The sequence below is a fragment of the Meles meles genome, chromosome 14, assembly GCF_922984935.1.
Source record: "Meles meles chromosome 14, mMelMel3.1 paternal haplotype, whole genome shotgun sequence".
NCBI classification, from domain to species: Eukaryota; Metazoa; Chordata; class Mammalia; order Carnivora; family Mustelidae; genus Meles; species Meles meles.
Window position 1 is genome coordinate 82,306,951 of NC_060079.1, and position 18,943 is coordinate 82,325,893.

Here is an 18,943-nt window from a genome sequence, read left to right on the forward strand (position 1 = left end):
ATTAAAAATAGAGCTTCCCTATGACCCTGCAATTGCACTACTGGGTATTTACCCCAAAGATACAGATACAGTGAAAAGAAGGGCCACCAATGTTCATAGCAGCAATGGCCACAGTCGCCAAACTGTGGAAAGAGCCAAGATGCCCTTCAATGGACGAATGGATAAGGAAGATGTGGTCCATATACACTATGGAGTATTACGCCTCCATCAGAAAGGATGAATACCCAACTTTTGTAGCAACATGGACGGGACTGGAGGAGATTATGCTGAGTGAAATAAGTCAAGCAGAGAGAGTCAAGTATCATATGGTTTCACTTACTTGTGGAGCATAAGGAATAACATGGAGGGCATTAGGAGAAGGAAAGAAAAAGTGAATTGGGGGAAATCAGAAGGGGACACGAAACATGAGAGACTGTGGACTCTGAGAAACAAACTGAGGGTTTTGGAGGGGAGGGGGGTGGAGGGATGGGTGTGCCTGGTGGTGGGTATTAAGGAGGACACGGATTGCATGGAGCATTGGGCTTGGCGCATAAAACAACGAGTCTGGAACACTGGAACACTGAAAAAATAAAGATTTTAAAAATAAACAAGCAAACAAAGAAATAAATGAAATAAAATCAATGAAGCAGTGCAGAATTTAGAAAGAAATGAGGTTCTAGATTTTGGGCAGGAGACGGTCTATTAAGGCCGTGAAGCAGCCTTGGGCATCAGACGCATCTGACCTCAATGTCCACCTCCATCATTTCACTTCTCACATTTACTCAGCAAAATTTCAAGTAAGTTATTTCAAATGTTTGCAAGTTCTGCCTTATTAATTTTTCGAGGCAGAGAGTAGTGTTTCTAGCGTGGGTGGAATCACACTGTCATTTCCCCCGTGTTTCTGAGGTGGGTTGAATCATGCCAGGTTTTATTCAGGTGTCCGTGGGTGTCGGCGTGCAGTCTGTGTCTGTGTAGGTGACACGGGCAGGGTCACTCATGGGTGTGGAATAGGCAGATGATTGCACTGACTACCCGTATCCCTCTTAATACGAACTAGAATTTTATTCGTGTTGGTGTTGTAAAGGTAAAGAAGAGCAAACTAAGCTGCACGGGCCTTGGAAACAGTGGTGAAGCCAACAGAAGTGTCTTGAAAGCTGACCCTGAAACACTGTTCCTTCAGAGCATTACATCTCGAAGCAGTCCCACAGCAAATGGAAATGAATACCTAACAAACGTGCGTATGTTTCCCAACAGTGACGCTAATTAAGCCCCAGTAAATGCACGTGCTCCCGTTTTTAATAAAACTACTGAGTATTAGGGATCAGTATGGCCCACATTAATTTTTGTATATGAATCTACCATGATTTCACAGTTAAGTTACCAAGTGATTAGCACTGAGCCTTACAAATCCGTTTCCCTGGCTGCATCCTTATTTCCAACAGGAAACAACATGATTGTTGCCCAAATGTAATGGTGCCTTGTATCCAGCTGTTTGCCGTATTTTGAGCCCTTTAGGAAGCTGGTTCTACTGAGATCTATTGCTAGGTCCATCCACGTGTCTGGAAGAGGCGTGCGCATGCCCGAGCGGTACAGGTCCTCGGGAAAGACAACTCGTCCTCGAAGAAGTGGAGTAAGAGAGGTGTCCTAAGGGTGCTGACTCTTCAAAATACTATGAAGCCAGAAGTTTCTAATTAAGCTTTTTGCATATTTTTGAGGTCATCCGAAGATTGTGTGTTGATTTTACTCTCTGGTTCACATCCTTGGATAAAGTCCTCACTTAAGTTCTTTTCACATATACTTTCACGCGTTCCTATCTGCCCAGTCCTGAGTGGAGGGACAGGGGCATGTCTTGCATCTGGGGTAGCTCCAGCTGTACCGCACAGGAACGTCTTCTATCCCAAGTGAGAAAGAGAAGTGGCTCAAAATAGCTCCGTCCTGGCCAAGAGCACGGCGCGGCTCAGGCACCCTGGCTTCCCTTCCTGAACACACTTGCGGTATGGAGAGTTAGTCAATGAACGGCATGCTGTTTGTTGAACAGAATTTCAGTTAAATTATCATCAAACCATGTCCTCGGCAGGAAACAGATCCTTGATGTATGGGGTAATAACTTCCTTAGGTTCCTCTAATAAGAAACTCAGGAGCACATGAATGCCACTTAGTTTCTACCTGTCTTTAGAGAAGTTCAGTGGTGTGATCGCTGTGGGCGACACGCACATGGTCATGGCCAGGAGTCTCATGCTGTGTCAGGGGAAGCCGCCGCCTGCCGTCTTCCATGGAAGAAGCACCATCCCTCTGCATGCTTAGGCTTGCCCACTGCTTGGTCCAAGATGAGACACGTGTTCTAAGTTGACCTGCACGTAGACGGGTCAGTGGTTTTCCCTGGAGATCGTGGGCCGTGAAGGTCTCTGCCCAAAAGAGCAAGGAAGGCAGTGCTCATTCTCCAATGCGACCAAATTATTCCCTGTCTGTGGAATTTTTACAGCGGAATATGGGGAGCTGTGGCCCACCGGAGGTGGAGGAGGGTGGACTCACCGCGTGACTGCGAGTGTCCTGAGTGGGAGAGGAGAGCCCTCGCTTTGCAGCCCTGAGTTCTTTTATTTCTGCGTGTATGTAGGTAATGCAGATCCACACGCGTAACCTGACTGAGTTTCCCTTACTCTCAGTCAGAAGGCTTTAATACAGTCCCCGAATAATTATTCTGTTTTCTGGAACGTTATCTAGCGTGTGTCACCCTGACAGGCCTGGACACAAGGGCTGGGACCGAAGACGCGATCACATGATGTCCGGCACTCGCAGAAGGCGTCCTTCCACCTCAGAGACGGGGTTCTCCGCGGGCGGATGTGCGGACCCCCGTCGTCTTTGAAAGAACTTCGCAAAGTTTTCTTTTTTTTTTTTTTTAACCTTCTTTAAAAGTCACTTTAAAAGGTTTTAAAATTCACAGACACAAAGAAAAAAATAACCGTCCTAAAATGAGTGTCTGCTGGTGTCTCCCTGGCCACTGGGGAGGAAATGGGAACTCCCTGGGGGGGCTCCACGACCCCTGGGCAAGGTGGACGTGTGCCTCCACTTCGGCAGGTGTGTGCCGGGCGACGTCACAGGGAGACACGTCTGCGGAGGGGCTGCTTGTAAGACAGCTCGCGGGGTGAGTGGGTAGGGAAAGGGCAGCTCGCGGTGGGGCTGGACGGAGGCACTGGGAGCCAGGAGGAGGCCGGGTTGCCCAGACCCTGTCCGACGCACACCTGCATCTGGGTGGCGGACGTCCCGGGGTGGCCGTCCTGGGGGCATCGAGTCCCGGAAGGAAAAGCAGACACAGGTTCCCCTTCGAAATGCACCCCCGCAGAGCAAGCAGCCCTCCGGAGGAGCGGAGACACGTCTCCAAGATTGCGCAGCATTCTCTGCGTGGCACGTGGCGTTGCTAAGGATAAAGCGAGCATGGCCCAGTGGCCTCCGGTGCCTCCTCTGAGGACTGCCTGTTTCCTCCCTCGAGACCGTTCACATATCGTTCTCCAGCTGGGACCGTTCACGGCCAGCGCTGAGCTTATCTGACCTGCACAGTCATTACTCTGACTCCGGCAGCAGGAACCTGAACATTCCTTCCCTCCGGCGGTCTGAGCCCCGCGGCCCCGAGAGCAGCAGCTCCCAGAGCTCGCCCCGCATCCACACGTCTGCGGGGCTCTCCCCAGCGGGCCAGCCCGTGCCCCAGGTCCCGTCACACCAGGCGCCTGTGTGTGTGTGTGTGTGTTTGTGTGTGTCTTGAGATGCCATTAAAATTCTTACAAAAACTGAAAGTGAAATGAGGAAATGATTGGGCAATCCGATTGAAGGCCAGTGCCAGGAAGACCTATCACACAGCGGGGGCAAGATGCAGCCGGGCAGGCGGAGGGGAGCGCAGGAGAGCTGTCCTGAGGGCGACCGCAGGGCCAGGCCCCCGAGGCAGTGTAGGACACCAGCAAGCACAGCTCACAGGAAATGAGCCATTCCCTGCGCTTGCTTGCTCGAAAGGCCCGAACCTTCAAAGTTCCAGGAGAGCCATGGATGGCTGCGCAGGCCGGCAGTCACGCCTTGCCCCCTGCCTGGAGAGGGGAGAAGAAATGAAACTGAAGGAGTGTGTCTCCATCCTCCCCCTGAAGGAAAGCCCCTCTGTCCCAGTCTCCAAAGATGGAACGCTGCTGGCCGTGACCTTGCTGCTGGCCCTGGCGGCCAGCTGCCTCTCGGTGCTGGCGTTCTGCAGGGTGGCCGCCCTTCAGGCCGAGCTGGGGAGCCTCCAGGCGGAGCTGCGGGAACTCCACCGGGCTGAGCGGCTGCTAGGCGCCCCCCAGGCCAGAGCCGCAGCCCCCAGGGCAGGCGTGCGGGAGGCTCCAGCTGTCCCCTCGGCTCTCAAAGTGAGTTTGCAGCAGCGTCCTCCCCTGACCCCCGGGCGTGGGTGGGCTCGCCCCCCACAGCTGTCTTCCGCACCTCAGCTGTCTTTGCAGTAACTTGGGGTTTTTCTCTTCTTAGGGGATCTTTGCACCACCCGCTGCAGGAGAGGGCAACTCCAGCCAAAGCAGCAGGAACAAGCGTGCCCTTCAGGGTCCAGAAGAAGCAGGTAGGTTTCGGGCACAGGAGCATCTAGGAGTCAGGGAGTCTGGCGTCCACAGGTGTGGAGGACGGTCTTTGCTCTGGGGTCCCGAGAGCCGACCAGTGCACGGAGACCATGAAAGTTGCATCTAAACCGGGGGGAGGCTTTCGGGCATAGCCGATGCACAGCACGTCTGTCCTCCAATGAGCAGAGTGTGAGGGCTGAGCTGCCCCAGGAGCAGAGAGGAGGGGGATGAGCCAAATAGTCTTCCTCGTAGATCACGCCTGTGTCGGAAACCGGGTCCAGCCCTCCGGGGAGAAAGCACCGCGTGTTAGTGCAGATTCTGTCTACCTGAGTCCAGAAAGCCAGGGCAAGGGGAACACTTTCTGAGGGCGTGTGGCTGCCCTGCGGCCCAGGGAAGCTCTTATCGCAACAGGTGTGTGTTTGTGATTTCTTTTGTTTATTGCCTTTTCTTTTTAAGTTTGTTTTACACACACACAAAGAGATTTTAAAGCTTCTCATTAAGGCTTTTCCAGGAAATCCACAAGTTTATAATCTTGTAAGAGTTCTCCAGTGATTCCTGCCTTTGTTCACGTCCCAGTTGTTCCACAGTCTCCCGGAGTCCCAAACCTCGGATTGGGCAGGGCCTCCCAAAATGCTCGTTTCTAGTTCCTGCACTTCAGAGATGAAGAAGAGCATTTGCATTACATTCAGTAGCATCACAACTTAAGAATCCGTGGTATCGTTTCTCTTGTTTTGGAGGAACGTGTTTGGAGCACACAGAGTGTGCCGGGCGGGCACGTGCTACGAGAGCTGTTGTCACGGCTCCTGTGTCCTTAAACACTCACCTGACCGTGAGGCGGCAGGACAGGTGTAGCTCTGTACGTACAGGTGTGTGTTTGGGGAGGGAAGTGCCTGACTTACCGGCCAAGTGCTTTTCCATCAGACTACACACACACGCGCACGCACACACACACACACACACACACTCACATACATTAGATGCTCTGGCTGGAAACTATTTTCACTCCCTGCCTTGTTCAGGGACAAAATTCTTAACCTATAAAACCATGATTTTTATGTATTATCAGAAGCAGATTGGTTGAAATATATATAAACTAGGAAACACTAATATTTTTATTATACTTTAATAAATGAATTACTTTCATACTTTGCATTTTACCTGTATTTCCTACATAATTGAAAAAGTACAACATAAACTGTGGTATATTTTTGTGTTCACTTATCATACAATGAGCCTTTTCCCTACTTCTGAGTAATTCCATATTAGTTTGCTATATCATACGGTTATTTAATGTGACCACTTCCAAAATTTCGTGCAGGTCTCTTGTTTCTGAATTATATGTTTCACTTAAGTCCTGTAGATAGACGATCAGAGCTAAAAGAGGACGGACGCCTTTACTACCCTCACTGCCTCTCGCCATTTAGCTTCCAAATTGAGTTATAAATGTACGCACTCAGAAGTGCCGTGGACGAGTTCTCCACATTCTTACAGCCTCTTATCTGTGAAATTTTATTTTGGCTAATTTAGTGGTTATAAAACTATCTCAAATGTAATTTGTTGCTTGCTTACAAAGAAGAATTTCTTTCTGCATATTTGGATAATTTCTAATTTTATGTCCCGCTAATTTTTATTCATAACTTCCCTCATTTGTCCTATTTTTTCTTTGTAATTTTGAAGAAACTATGTTAGACATACTGCTTATCAAAATTTTGCTGTAAATATTTTCACAATACTTTACTTCTTTTTTAAAATTGTATAGAGATTTTATGTCTGTGTATTTAATATGATAAACTTTTCCTTTTCATCTTCTCTAATACATTAAAGCTAAATACATTAAAGCTAAAAACGTATTTATTCATAATCTCTTACATAGCCTATTCTGTTCGCTGCTGCTTTGACTTCTTTATAACTTGGTGTTTTCGTTTGGTTTTTAACTCCTTAATCCTCCTGGCATTCATTTGGTAGATCATGTCTACGAGCTTTAACTTCCCCTTTCTTCTTTTATTTTCTCCTTCCAAATTACTGCTAAATATCTTAACTAAATTTTTTGGATGATTTTTTAACTGTTTGCATTGGGCAGCTTACTGTATTGTATTAAGTTTCTCATATATAGTTGAATCTATTTTGGACTGTTTTTTCATTGATTTATTATTCTGTTTATCTGTATTAAATAAAATATTCAAGTATGTTGTAATATAATGTGCTTTATATCTATATATAAACTAGGCATATCTAGCTTTATATCTAGTACCTCAGTCTTCTTCAACCTCTATGTTCGTATTCCCAGCCTCCACACATTAGTTTACGAATAAACTGTAACTTGACCATCTCAAAGAGGGTATGGGCTCTTTATAGCAGATTTAAGAAGAAAGGCAATTGAGTAAGAAATTAATTAACTCCCGGAGTTCCACTTCCCCCAAATACCCTCTGTTCTATTTTAAAATTTCCTCCCATGTGCAGATTTTTACAAATTTGTGATTTTATGTCCAAAAATTATATACTGATTAAAAATTTTCCCTAAATAACTTGTAATTGTTAGAAACTTTGGAAAGTAGCAAAAAATTCTATCAAGTGAATGAAATTAAGCCAGTTTCCCAAGTCCAGATGGAATTGCTATTGTCATTACCGTGGTTTGCCTGAGATGTTTTTTAGACCTTTCATATAATGCATATATCTGCGTGGTGTATGTGTGTACATGAATTCATCATATATATGTATGGATAATGTAGCAGTAAATAGTACATCTCTCTTTCTCCACACACACACACACACACACACACACACACACATACTCAACATTCATAGATTGGAGACGAAGGCTTGAAGAGGAGAACCTCAGTGACAGTCATATTTACTTTTCCTCATTCGTGAAACTGGGTTGAATGTTGTTTTAGACACTATCATTTTGTGCAGGGAAAATAAATTTTGTTTAGCACGACCAAATTAATCTATCTATAACCAAGAAGTTTATCCAAAACTACTTGATTTTTTTTTCTCTGTTCAGTACGGTCCTTTTTGGATTTGAGAAAATTCTGTGCAATTTCAATCTATGCAGATTTCTTTGTGTGTGTGTGTGTGTGTGTGTGTGTTTGTTTGTTTCTATTCTAGTTCTGATTTATTTTTTAAAGATACTTGTTAATTTATTTATTTGAGAGAGAAAGAGAGAGAGACCATGAGCTGGAGGGGTAGGGGCAGAGGGCGAGGGACAAGCAGACTCACCGCTGAGCTGGGAGCCCAACTCGGACCCTGGGCTCAATCCCAGGACCCTGAGGTCATGACCTGAGCCGAAACCAAGAGTTGGATGCTTAGCCAGCTGAGCCACCCAGATGCCCCTAGTTCTGATTTTTTTTTAAGTAAGACTCAAAACCTTTAGGTTATCCCTGTTACTTTTAAAGTATCCATTCATGTGCTTATTTATTAATTTTCTATGTACATTCTAGAACCATTGACATTTTTTGTTGAAACTTTATAAAAATTGTAACTCTGCAGAAGAAAATGAATTTTCACAGTGTTTAATTTTATATATCTAAGAATGCTTAATATCTCTTTATTAAATATCAAATTTTAAATTTCCCAATTAGATAGAGTTTTCCTTGTATAGGTTTTATTATTCTTTCGTAGCTAATTATAAAAAAGGTTTTGTTGTGATTTTGAAGTCCTGAGATTTTCAAATAGGTTGTTAAACTGTTTGAGAAGGTACAGAATTTTCAAGAAATAATGCAGCGTCCGATCTCGTGGTTAGTTTTAAGCCACATCAACACACTTATTGGATTTATACTTAATAGAATGACCATACTGTTTCAGATTTGGTTTTTAGGGTCCTCTGTTTTCTGCATCACTGTGCTGTTACTTTGTGTCAGAAAGGGTCAGAGCTAAGCACCGCGCAGTAATATGCCTGAGTGTTGTGCATTTTTGCAAGTCCAACCTTGATTTCAGCAGGCACTATGGTTTTATCGCGTTTATCTAATTTGTAAGTAAACTCCTGCGTGTTGGGCTAGAAAGCCACACGTCCTCAGCGCACAGCACGCCTGGTGTCACGTATCACCTGCGGGAGGTTTGTCGGCGTCCGGTCTGTCCAGCTAGAGACTAGAGGCTTCTGTGCGCCGGGTCCTATGTCTCTGGTACATTCGTCATGATACTTGCTCACAGAGGTGTTCTGTGACTACTTGCTGATGGGTTTTGGGCTCGTGAAGAAGTAAGATGCCATGATTTGGCATCACTGGAAGGGGGGGATTTTCCCATATTTCTTCATTTCTCGGGTTTTGATCAGAGGCTGTGTTATGCAGTGTTTTAACTTGACATTTGAAGCAGCCGATTCAACGAAGAATGAGTTTGGCAGCAAAACTGGAGTCGCAGGGAGCATCTGGGGGCCCCTCGGCCCGGACCTTCTTGGTTCACCAGAGAGAGGCACAGTTAGGGCTCGCTGAAGAAACTCTCATATTCAACAACCTGTGTGACTAACTTTGTGGATTTCTGTCCTTATTTAATGTTTTGGTTCTAATTGAAGTATTATTTACGTACGGGAAGGGGCACAGGCCGTAAGGGTACGTCTTGGGGAGAGTTCACAGGATAAACGTTAGGTGGAGGGGTGGACATCACCATCAGCCCCTGTGCCCGCTGGCAGAGGCCTCCCGAGGGCGAATTCTGCTCTGCTGTAGTTGGACTGTTTGGGTGCTTGGCTCCGGTTTTGTTTTCCTTAATTGTGTTGTGTTTCAAATGGAGGTCTTACTAGGTTTCTGTATTTCATAAGATAATTTCTGATTGTAATATAACAAACAGAAATGTGGGGAAATCCAGGATCAAAGAATTGCCAAATGGCTCATATTAGCCCAAAGTTCACTTTTCAGCCCCTAAGTGTATTTGGAGATATTCCCAATTAAAACTATTAACCAAAGTGATCTGGCTTTGAAATATTCCTGTTAAAGTTTCTTCACAAATGGAATCATCATGATCCCTGGAGTCAGCTCTCCTCAAACTGTTCCGTCCACTCAGAGAACGTGGAGTTGATCATACGAGGAGCCCATCAAGAGAACGGGTTCTTGCAAATGGATTGCTACTGAGCTAAAACAAGGTTTTATTAATAAAATCAGGTTGACCTTTATATTTTCCCCTTGTTATTCAGGAGGGAATTTAAAAGTTATTAGAATTGCGTGTGTTTTAGATTATAGAAATATAGAATGTATTTTTATTGATTGTGTGTATCATACTCATCTCAAGTTGTAAGACTAAAATGGTGTTGAAAACATGAACAAAATATAAAAACAAGAATAGGGAAAAATTATCCGTATTTCATCTTTTAAATATCTGTTGTAAGATTTTGGCCAATCTACGTTCAGTTATTTTTCTCCATTTTTAAATAAACGTTCTTGGTTTGGAAGCATTTTAGAATAAAAGAAGAGTTTCAGATAATACAAAGAGTATTACAGAGAGTTGCCATATACCCCCCATCAAGAATCTCCTGTTATTTATATTACCGTTCTTTGTCACAACTAAGAAACCAACACTGGGATTTAACAAGGAACTGAACTCCATATTTGAGCGTTTTGTCTTTAACCATAGTCCATCTCCTTTGCAAGAAAAGATGGGAGGTCTGATGGGTCTGTAACATCCAGTCTTTGTTTCATTGACATTTCTGGCTTGGCCGGATCTTACAAGACTGTAGGAAGAATTTTGAAAGCATATTCAATATAGAACTCAATCATCCAGGCCACCTGGGTGGCTCAGGCATTAAGTGTCTGCCTTCAGCTCAGGTCATGATCCTGGAGTCCTGGGATTGAGCCTCCCATCGGGGTCCCTGTTTGGTGGGAAGCCTGTTTCTCCCTCTCCCACTCCCCCTCCTTGTGTGCCCTCTCTCACTGTCTCTCTCTCTCTCTGTCAAATAAGTAAATAAAATCTTAAAAAAAAAAAAGAACTCAATCATCCACTTTGTACCAGCATCAGGTTAACTGGTGCCTCTTCCCCAGTAAGGGTGTGTTCCTTCCTAGAACAGAAACAGCCGGCTGCTGTCATGGTGATCGTTGACCAGAATCTTCTCTGAGGGCTATTTCCCCCTGCTTCAATAGTGACTTCTTTTTCAGTGTTGCAAGAGCTGGCTTCTGTTCAGTTTCCAAAAAAGTAATAAAATAAAATGGTGACCTCATAACCAAATCTCTGAACCCTGTTCTTGTCAAGTTTAAAGTTTTGGGAAACAGAAGAGCCAGGAAATGAGTCAATCAAAGCAGCCAGAAGCGATGTCTCGTATCTTCCGTGCATGCCACAGGCCCATTAGGTCTCAAGCGCTGTTCTAGGTGTGGGTGTCGATCAGAAAACACAACAGATAGAAGCTTTCTGCCCGCTGGAGATTACGTTACAACGAGGTGGAAAGACACAGGAAGTAGTCAATAGACACAATGAATGAGTAGATTACTGTATACGAGAAAATGGCACAGATCAGGGGAAAGTACAGTATCCTGCACAGGGGTTCGTGGAACGGGCGGCATGAAGCGTGGGGAAGGAAAGAGTGTGCCTCAGGGAGGCTGGGGTAAGTCTGCCTCTGTCTCCTTGAAGGCTCATTAATTCTTTATGCTTTCAACTTTAAAAAAATTGCAGAAATGGGTTGATATTTTAAAAATAAATTCATAATGTTGGGGAATAAATTCTTGTTAATAATTCTGTAGGAAAGGATAATATTAGTTTTGATGTTTATTATTTTTATGAGTCAAGTCCTGTTTAAAAGAATGGTATTGAACAGCTGCACTTTCGTCGTGGTTGGATTTATTTTAAAAGGGATTCTTGGGGCTCCTCGGTGGCTGTCAGTTAACTTTTGGTTTCAGCTCAGGTCATGATCTCAGGGTCCTGAGATCGAGTCCAACGTCAGGCTCCACATTCAGCGTGGAGTCTGCTTGAGATAATGTCTCTCCCTCTCCTTCTGCCTCTCCCTGCACTTGCACACACACACTCTCTTTTTCTCTCTCAAATAAAGAAAATCTTTTTAAAAATTTAAAAGAAAACAAAAGATATTCTCATTTCTTAGAGAAGAAACAGATTTTGCTCAAAACTAGAGGAAACATCCACTGTGCCAAGGTCTGAGGTGGGCACTCCAGAATATACGGAAAAGGGGAGGGAGAAACTAAGTTATTGAGTATGTCGCACTCACAAACTCTGGGTTGGGCTCTGCGGGTCTATGATGCCGTATGCCATTTACCTTCTCAGTAACCCCTGTTCGGTTGGCATTACTGTCTTCGTTGTAGGTGAGAGAATTCAAGCCAAGATGTCACCAGTCCCTTACCTTCACAAGACTAAATACTGAGTTGGAGAAATCAAAGAAAATGAATGTAAATTTTAAAATAATACAGTAATCAATAAGCTCTTTCCCTTTTACAAAGCACATGTAAATTATGACTTCCGTTTGTTCTCACAGCAACACTATGAAGTCGATATTATTATTCTTATTATACAGATAAGAAAAAATATTTTAATATTAAGTGTTAATCTCATGATTAAACAGCTAAGTTGGTTTGAGAGCAAACATTTGAATCCATTATATACTGACTACTAAGTCTGAGGGTTTTTTTCCATTGTGCGAGCGGTATGTGCTTAACGTTCAAGTAATACACCAGATTTGACAAAAAACTGTTGGGTCCCCAAGAGGCCTAGACTGTTACTAACATGAGTACCAACAAGAGGCCATCGAGCTATGGTATCCTAGGAAGTGAGTTCAGACCACAGACTGACAGATGATGGACCATGATGGATAAGAGCTGAGCTGAGTTTTGAAGCATGAGTCAATTTGGAGAAGGGGAGACAGTATCCCAGGGAAAGGGATCAGGGATGCAGCAGGAAGTAGAAATCACACAAGAAGGGGCCTTTTTGTAGTGGGTTGCTCAGGCAGAATATAGGCCAACATCTTGACATTGCTCCTTCGCTTGGATTTTTGCAAAGGAACATTGATGGAAGTGTTTTCACAAGTTCAGGTTTCCTCCTCCTCCTCCTGTGGCTGGGCTTTTGGGGTAGATAGGGAGACTACCATAAGGAACTACCCAGTGACAGCTTCCGACACTGGCTGAGAAGTCACACTTCACAGCTCATTCTGTTTCTCTTCTGTCTGCCACACTAGAACTTCTGGGAAATAGAGAGTGAGAAACTTTAGAGAAATACTACACAACCATTTGCTTCAAAAAATATTATAGTGTACTGTGGTTCTACAAATGAAAATTCAAAATCCTTGTTGTTGAGCATTATTTGTTATGGAAAATGTTTTCATATAACCCGGGGCCCAAGGATTTGTTGTTAGATGGTCCAGATGTCAGTGGTTGTTTCTCTTTTATGAAACCTATTTTCCCTAAAGCATTAATTTAGTTTGATATAATGTGTATTTTAAAGTTGGATGTAAGGATGAGGTTTCGAAGAACCATTTGGAAAAGGTGGATAGTATTAAAATGTCTATTTTTGTTCTAAATGGTTGCATGATGCCCTGGTTTCTCTTCAGATTGTATAAATTCTTCGCCTTTTACTAAATTGTTGCATGGGTTTTCTTTCTTTTTTTCTAGTCTGATGTAAGCCAGACCCCGTGCAGATTTGTAAATGGTTCTCCTTAACATCAAGTGTCAGCCTAGGGAGAGAGACAGTAATAGAAACAATTAGGATGTATAGTGAAATGTTATTTCAGTAGACGTATGCGCAAAGTGTAGTGGGATCCAATATTTATCAGGAAGAATGAGGGAAAGAACTGATATTTGGTCTGAGCCCTGAAGGAGGGATGGGTTTCACCAGATGCCATGGTGAGAAATACATAGCCAAGGGAAGGGCAGACACACAGTCACATCTGGAGCTCCTGTTGGGTGCTGAGGTCCTGGGGTCATGAAGGTTCTTGACCTTCCCTACAGGGGAAACCCACTGAAGGAGTTAGAAACATTGGAAGGACAACATAAAATTCAGGTTTAGGAAGGTCAATCTGGAAGGAATGCAAGAGATGGAGTGGAAATGGCAGAAAAGAGAAGAGGCCCAACTTAGTGGGCAGGTGCTGTCGTCCAGAGCAGTGAGGGTGGATATCTGCACATGCCTGCCATGCTCGTCCTGTCCTTGCTTATTATCCCCTCCCTGTCTCTGTCTCTCTGTCTCTTCCGCCTTCAGCCAGACTAGCTGTGTCCCTCCAACCTCAGCCTTTACGTATACTTATGACTGTTAGTTTTGACTGGAATGTTCCTACCCCCTTCTTTCTTCTGACTTTAGTTTAAGCATCACATTCTGAGAAACCATCCTTATCTCCCTGGAAACTTCAATTCTGTATTTGTGATGCTGCTCATACCTGTTCTCCAGGGACGTAGGGATGCTTCATGGGGGTAGGGATTGGGTCTCCTCTGTTTCTTTCCTTTCCCTTTCCTTGCCTTTGCTTTCCTTTCCTTTCCTTACCTTTTTTTCCTTTCCTTTCCTTTTCTCTTTTCTTTCTTTTTCTTTCCTTTTCTTCTTTTTTCCTTTCCTTTCTTTCTTTCTTTCTTTTTTTTCTATCTGGAGCACAACACATGGCCTAAACTTAGTGTTCAGTAAAATTATTGAATGAAATAAATGACAGACAGAATCCAAACTGAGCAAAACTTGAAAATTCAAACCATTAGAACTGGGTTATTTTCTGGGTTTCAAGATGACAAGGGAAGGAATCAGCATGTTTACAAAGTGTCTAGGTTGGGCAGCTCAGAGGATAGTCATAACCACTAAGAGAAAAAGGAGGAGTGAGAGGTGAGTGTGTGTGAGGAAGATAAAGAAATAGATTTGGGTCATGTTGAGTTTGAGTGGTCACTGTGATATCCAGACAGAAGTGTCCAAGGGGGAGTCAAAGGTGTAAGAGCCAATTGGGCAACTCTCTGGTATCTTTCTTCAAACCCTCAGGTGTATTTCTATCTTGGTTTTGAACTTCCTTGACTTCAAGTATGTTTGCATATTATGTCATGAAGTTAATTTTCTTCACTGGTGAGTTACTGATATCCAGTGCTTTATGCGTATACACCATCAATAATGAGAAATATTCTAAAGTAATTCAAAGAAGTCATGGCAAAGGAAAAAAAATCCTGTGGAGATGATGACTCAACTACAAAATTAGTAATTTTAAATTAAAATAGTCCATCAGTTGTAAAATGAAATAACCTATGAAGATGGCATTTTGTTTCCTGGGTTTTGTTTTGTTCTGTTTGTATTTTTACTCTTGGTGTTTATGAGGCCAGGCAGAGGGCTACCATTTTACATATCCTACAGTTGCTTTAGACATAAAAGATGCTCACATTCTGAATGGTGTGTCACAATGTTAGTGCTTAGGACTCTGTACACACTCACTCACACACACACCCCCCTTCCATTCAGATATCTTTCTTTACTCCTGTTGACTATTGTGATCTCTGTGTTATTTTATCCATCTCTTTCCAAAACCCCCAAAGAACCAACCCCACTTTGGTACTGCCTGAGGGCCACTGTAATGCTACCATCTTTCTGAATTATCCAGAATGGAAAACTCATTATTAGCTTTTAATTCTCCTTCAGACACACAATCGTTAATCACAGACCTTTAATTCTTTTCCCCACAGTCTATCTTGGACGCCATATTTACGTAACTGCTTCTGGGATCCGATCATCCGCAAATTATAGTTACTACCACTCAACAGCTGAACCTTCGCTTTCATTCTGTCTGCATGACAATTGATTCTGCACGAGAACACGTGTATGACCTTCCTAAAGCACAACATGTATCAGATGGGCCCCTCAAGTTTAAAAATCCCTGATTTTTAAAAAAAATTTCTATAAGGCAAATACGTGCTCCTCAATTTAGCTCCCTAGAAATACTTTTAAAACTCCGCCTACTTGTGTTGGCAAACTTTATCACTGGTCAACTAAAACTCTATAATCCAGTTTTTTTCCCCTAAATTCTTGTATTCCCATTCCAGTAGAAATGTTTATCCCAAAATCATGCTTTCTTCAGTTTCTTCATAAATCTATGTCCCTCATTAGCTCAATATTAAGATCTTTATGGGATTTTTTTCTCGTTAGAATTTTCTAGCCACTGATTAATTATTCAAAACTAGTTTAAGAAAAATCAAACTGCATTTCTCATGACTTCCACATAGTGAATGATAAGGTATACAGAAATAGGAGAGAGGCACCTCCTTCAAAGTCTGGTGCGGTAAAGTAAGAAGACAGAAAGAAGAAGAATGAAACTCAGGAAAATGCAGGAAGGACATCTCCTCCAGCCTAAAGAGCTTGGGGAAACTTTGAATGGGATGAGTAAGAAAGACTATGAAGGACAAGTAGGTGTGTGTCATATGGATGGAGCAGATGTGATAGGAACAGCTCGGTATTTCCCACTGGAGCTACACATAATCTGCAATAATTACATTATTTATGGTAGTTTGTATTAGGTTGAGCTTTGTTGAAATAATGTACAATAAACCTAACTGTTGTTTGAAAACATTTAGTTCCAACACAGAAAACAATACAGCTGATACTAGCAATCCCATAAACTTCCAAATCCCTTTTCCTAATTAAATGGTGTTTGGATGTGATATAAATGTCATACTTCAACAGATGGCTTTCAAACTCAAAATGTTTTCTGTGTGGAAAGTATTTAAATGCTGTTCTGTGAGGTTGGTTGGATTTTGTTATATCAAATATTGAGCAATAGCAAATTATTTTTGTTCTAAAAACTCTTAATTTAGGAATTCTCTTACCATCAATATAATATTTTTGTATTAGACATATTTTACAGGGACCCCTGGGTGGCTCAATCACTTAAGCATCTGCCTTCAGCTCAGGTCATGATCCCAGGACCGAGCCCTACATCAGGCTCCCTGCTTGCCGGGGAGCCTGCCTTTCCCTCTCCCTCTGCCTGCTGCTCCCCCTGTTTGTGAGTTCTCTCTTTCTCTTTCTAATAAATAAGTAAAATCTTTAAGAAAATAGAAATATTTTACACAAAGTTTAATGTTGTGAATAAATATTAAGCTGTAAATTTGTACTTATCAAGATTAATTATCCTTTTTTCACACATTATTACAATATAAAATATATATATTTAGAAATATGTGTGTCCCCATCAAACACAGACATGTTTTAACACATGCGATCATGTTATTTAATTAAAAAGATAAATTATTCTCAGAGTCTCCAAATTCCCATCCACTGTAGTAGAAGGAGGGATGTACATAAGATTTTTGAAAACCAGATGCAGCTGATGAATGTGACAATTGTTACCAGCACTACGTTTCTAACGTTAGATTGTGCATTCTCAGAACTCTTGTGGATGGCTCTCTGTGTTACTCGGAGATCGGAAAAAGCAGTATTTCTATTTGGACTCACTTTTCGTGAGCAATAATCTGTACTTTAAGATCAGACCTGTGTTGAATCGTAAAGTCTTACAGGATTGTGCTAGAGATAAGATGATAATGAACATTGGATTTCCTAAAATGGAAGAACGTGGGAGTCGTAAGCTCCACTGACAAGGTCGATGGGACCTAAGCAGCATCTCATGAGACCAGAGTGGGAAAGTCCTCAAGTTTATTTACAGCAAAATTCCTTCTAAAACCCAGTGACTTTTGAAGGAATAAGGAAAGTTAATGAGTGGCGCTGGCTTCAGCGAGTATAATTCCAACACTGTTCTTGAACTTTTAATATTCCACTTTCCTTTCTGAAGATTATTTCTTGAAATCACTTTTCTCCCCGCAGTGTATTTTCTTCTAAAAGTTAGATTTCTGCTACTACATGAAGGAATAGATCATTGTTTTTTAATGTGTAGGTTGTATCAACTTTAGTGGGGTTGCAGAGATTAAAATTCAGATGTCTTCTTATCAGTTTGGTAGGGTCAAGGCATCACTGTAGGTAACGCTGTTTCTCTGAATAGAATGTGTAAGTCTTCTATGGGGTGTTGGGTAAATGGTCAAGGAAAGAGTTCATTGAAATCAGAAGTAATGTCTTAAAGATTTTCTTGTTTCTCTTTATCAGGTGGTCTTTATTCATTTGTCTTCATGGCCTCCAGTACCCTTCCTTTATGTGCCCAATTTATTGGGTTCAATACTGTGAATGAGAATAATGCTAGCCCCACTCCCTTGATAATAGCCAAGATATATCTCGCAAGTATCATGGGCCAAGGATGGTACTAAATGTGCCGCATGCTTTATCTCACTTAATCTCCACGAGCACGTGCACATACAGCCCAGGAAAGATGGGACATTTGGAAATCTGACCTCGACTTTTGTCAACACCCGTCCTTAGAACCTATCACGGTGCCCTGTGAGCAGTGATTCCTTAAGAAGTGTTTGTGAGAAAGATAGGAACACATCGACGTGGGGCTGGGAGGGCTGCTCTAGACACTGTGCCCGTCCTTCAGACTTTCCTGCTATGGCTGTTTTGTTTCTCCCTTTCACGCCGTCCTTATTCATGACCGTTCTGCCTCTTAACGATGCTTTTATGTATTTTTTGTGGCAGAAGTTCTGCCATAGTGACAGCACCAATGAGTCACACTTTCCCTGTGGCACAGACATGGCCACTGTTGTTTTGCAGACCAACGAAAGAATCGCAGAGTCTCCAGAATGTTCTGTTCCTATTGAAATGATGAGATAGACATAAAAATATGTTAGAAAAGTTTCAGGGTTATAAAGGAATCATAGTTTTTTTTTTTTAAAGACTTTATTTATTTGAGACAGAGAGAGAGCACGCACAAGTGGGAGTTGGTGGGGGGAGAAAGGGGCAGAGGGAGAGGGAGAAGCAGACTCCCCGCTGAGGGGGGACACAGGACTCGATCCCAGGACCCTGGGATCATGACCTGAGCTGAAGGCAGACACTTAACGACTGAGTCATCCAGGTGCCCCAAGAATTACAGCTTTTAACATTGTGGGTCCACTTTGAAATACCGAGGGTATTCTTTTGTTGTTGTTGTTGTTGTTGTTGTTGTTGTTTATTTTATTTTATTTTTTTCCCCCGATTTTATTTATTTTTTTCAGCGTAACAGTATTCATTGTTTTTGCACAACACCCAGTGCTCCATGCAAAACGTGCCCTCCCTATTACCCACCACCTGTTCCCCCAACCTCCCACCCCTGACCCTTCAAAACCCTCAGGTTGTTTTTCAGAGTCCATAGTCTCTTATGGTTCGCCTCCCCTCCCCAATGTCCATAGCCCCCTCCCCCTCTCCCAATCCCACCTCCCCCCAGCAACCCCCAGTTTGTTTTGTGAGATTAAGAGTCATTTATGGTTTGTCTCCCTCCCAATCCCATCTTGTTTCATTTATTCTTCTCCTATCCCCCTAACCCCCCAAGTTGCTTCTCCATGTCCTCATATCAGGGAGATCATATGATAGTTGTCTTTCTCCGATTGACTTATTTCACTAAGCATGATACGCTCTAGTTCCATCCACGTCGTCGCAAATGG

General features: G+C 43.0%; 1 protein-coding gene across 3 annotated transcripts in view; it reads left to right on the top strand.

The window, feature by feature from the left end:
• Positions 1-3,836: 3,836 nt before the first annotated feature.
• Positions 3,837-18,943, top strand: part of TNFSF13B (TNF superfamily member 13b) — a 34,394-nt gene continuing 19,287 nt past the window's right edge. For 2 of the 3 annotated variants that reach the window (XM_045978528.1, XM_045978527.1), the window contains exons 1-2: positions 3,876-4,361; positions 4,477-4,564. In XM_045978528.1, coding sequence (XP_045834484.1) covers positions 4,011-4,361; positions 4,477-4,564 — 439 coding nt within the window. In that variant the 5' untranslated portion in view covers positions 3,876-4,010. Of the gene's footprint in view, positions 4,362-4,476; positions 4,565-18,943 lie in introns of all 3 variants that reach the window. The other variant, XM_045978529.1, reaches the window with a different exon arrangement.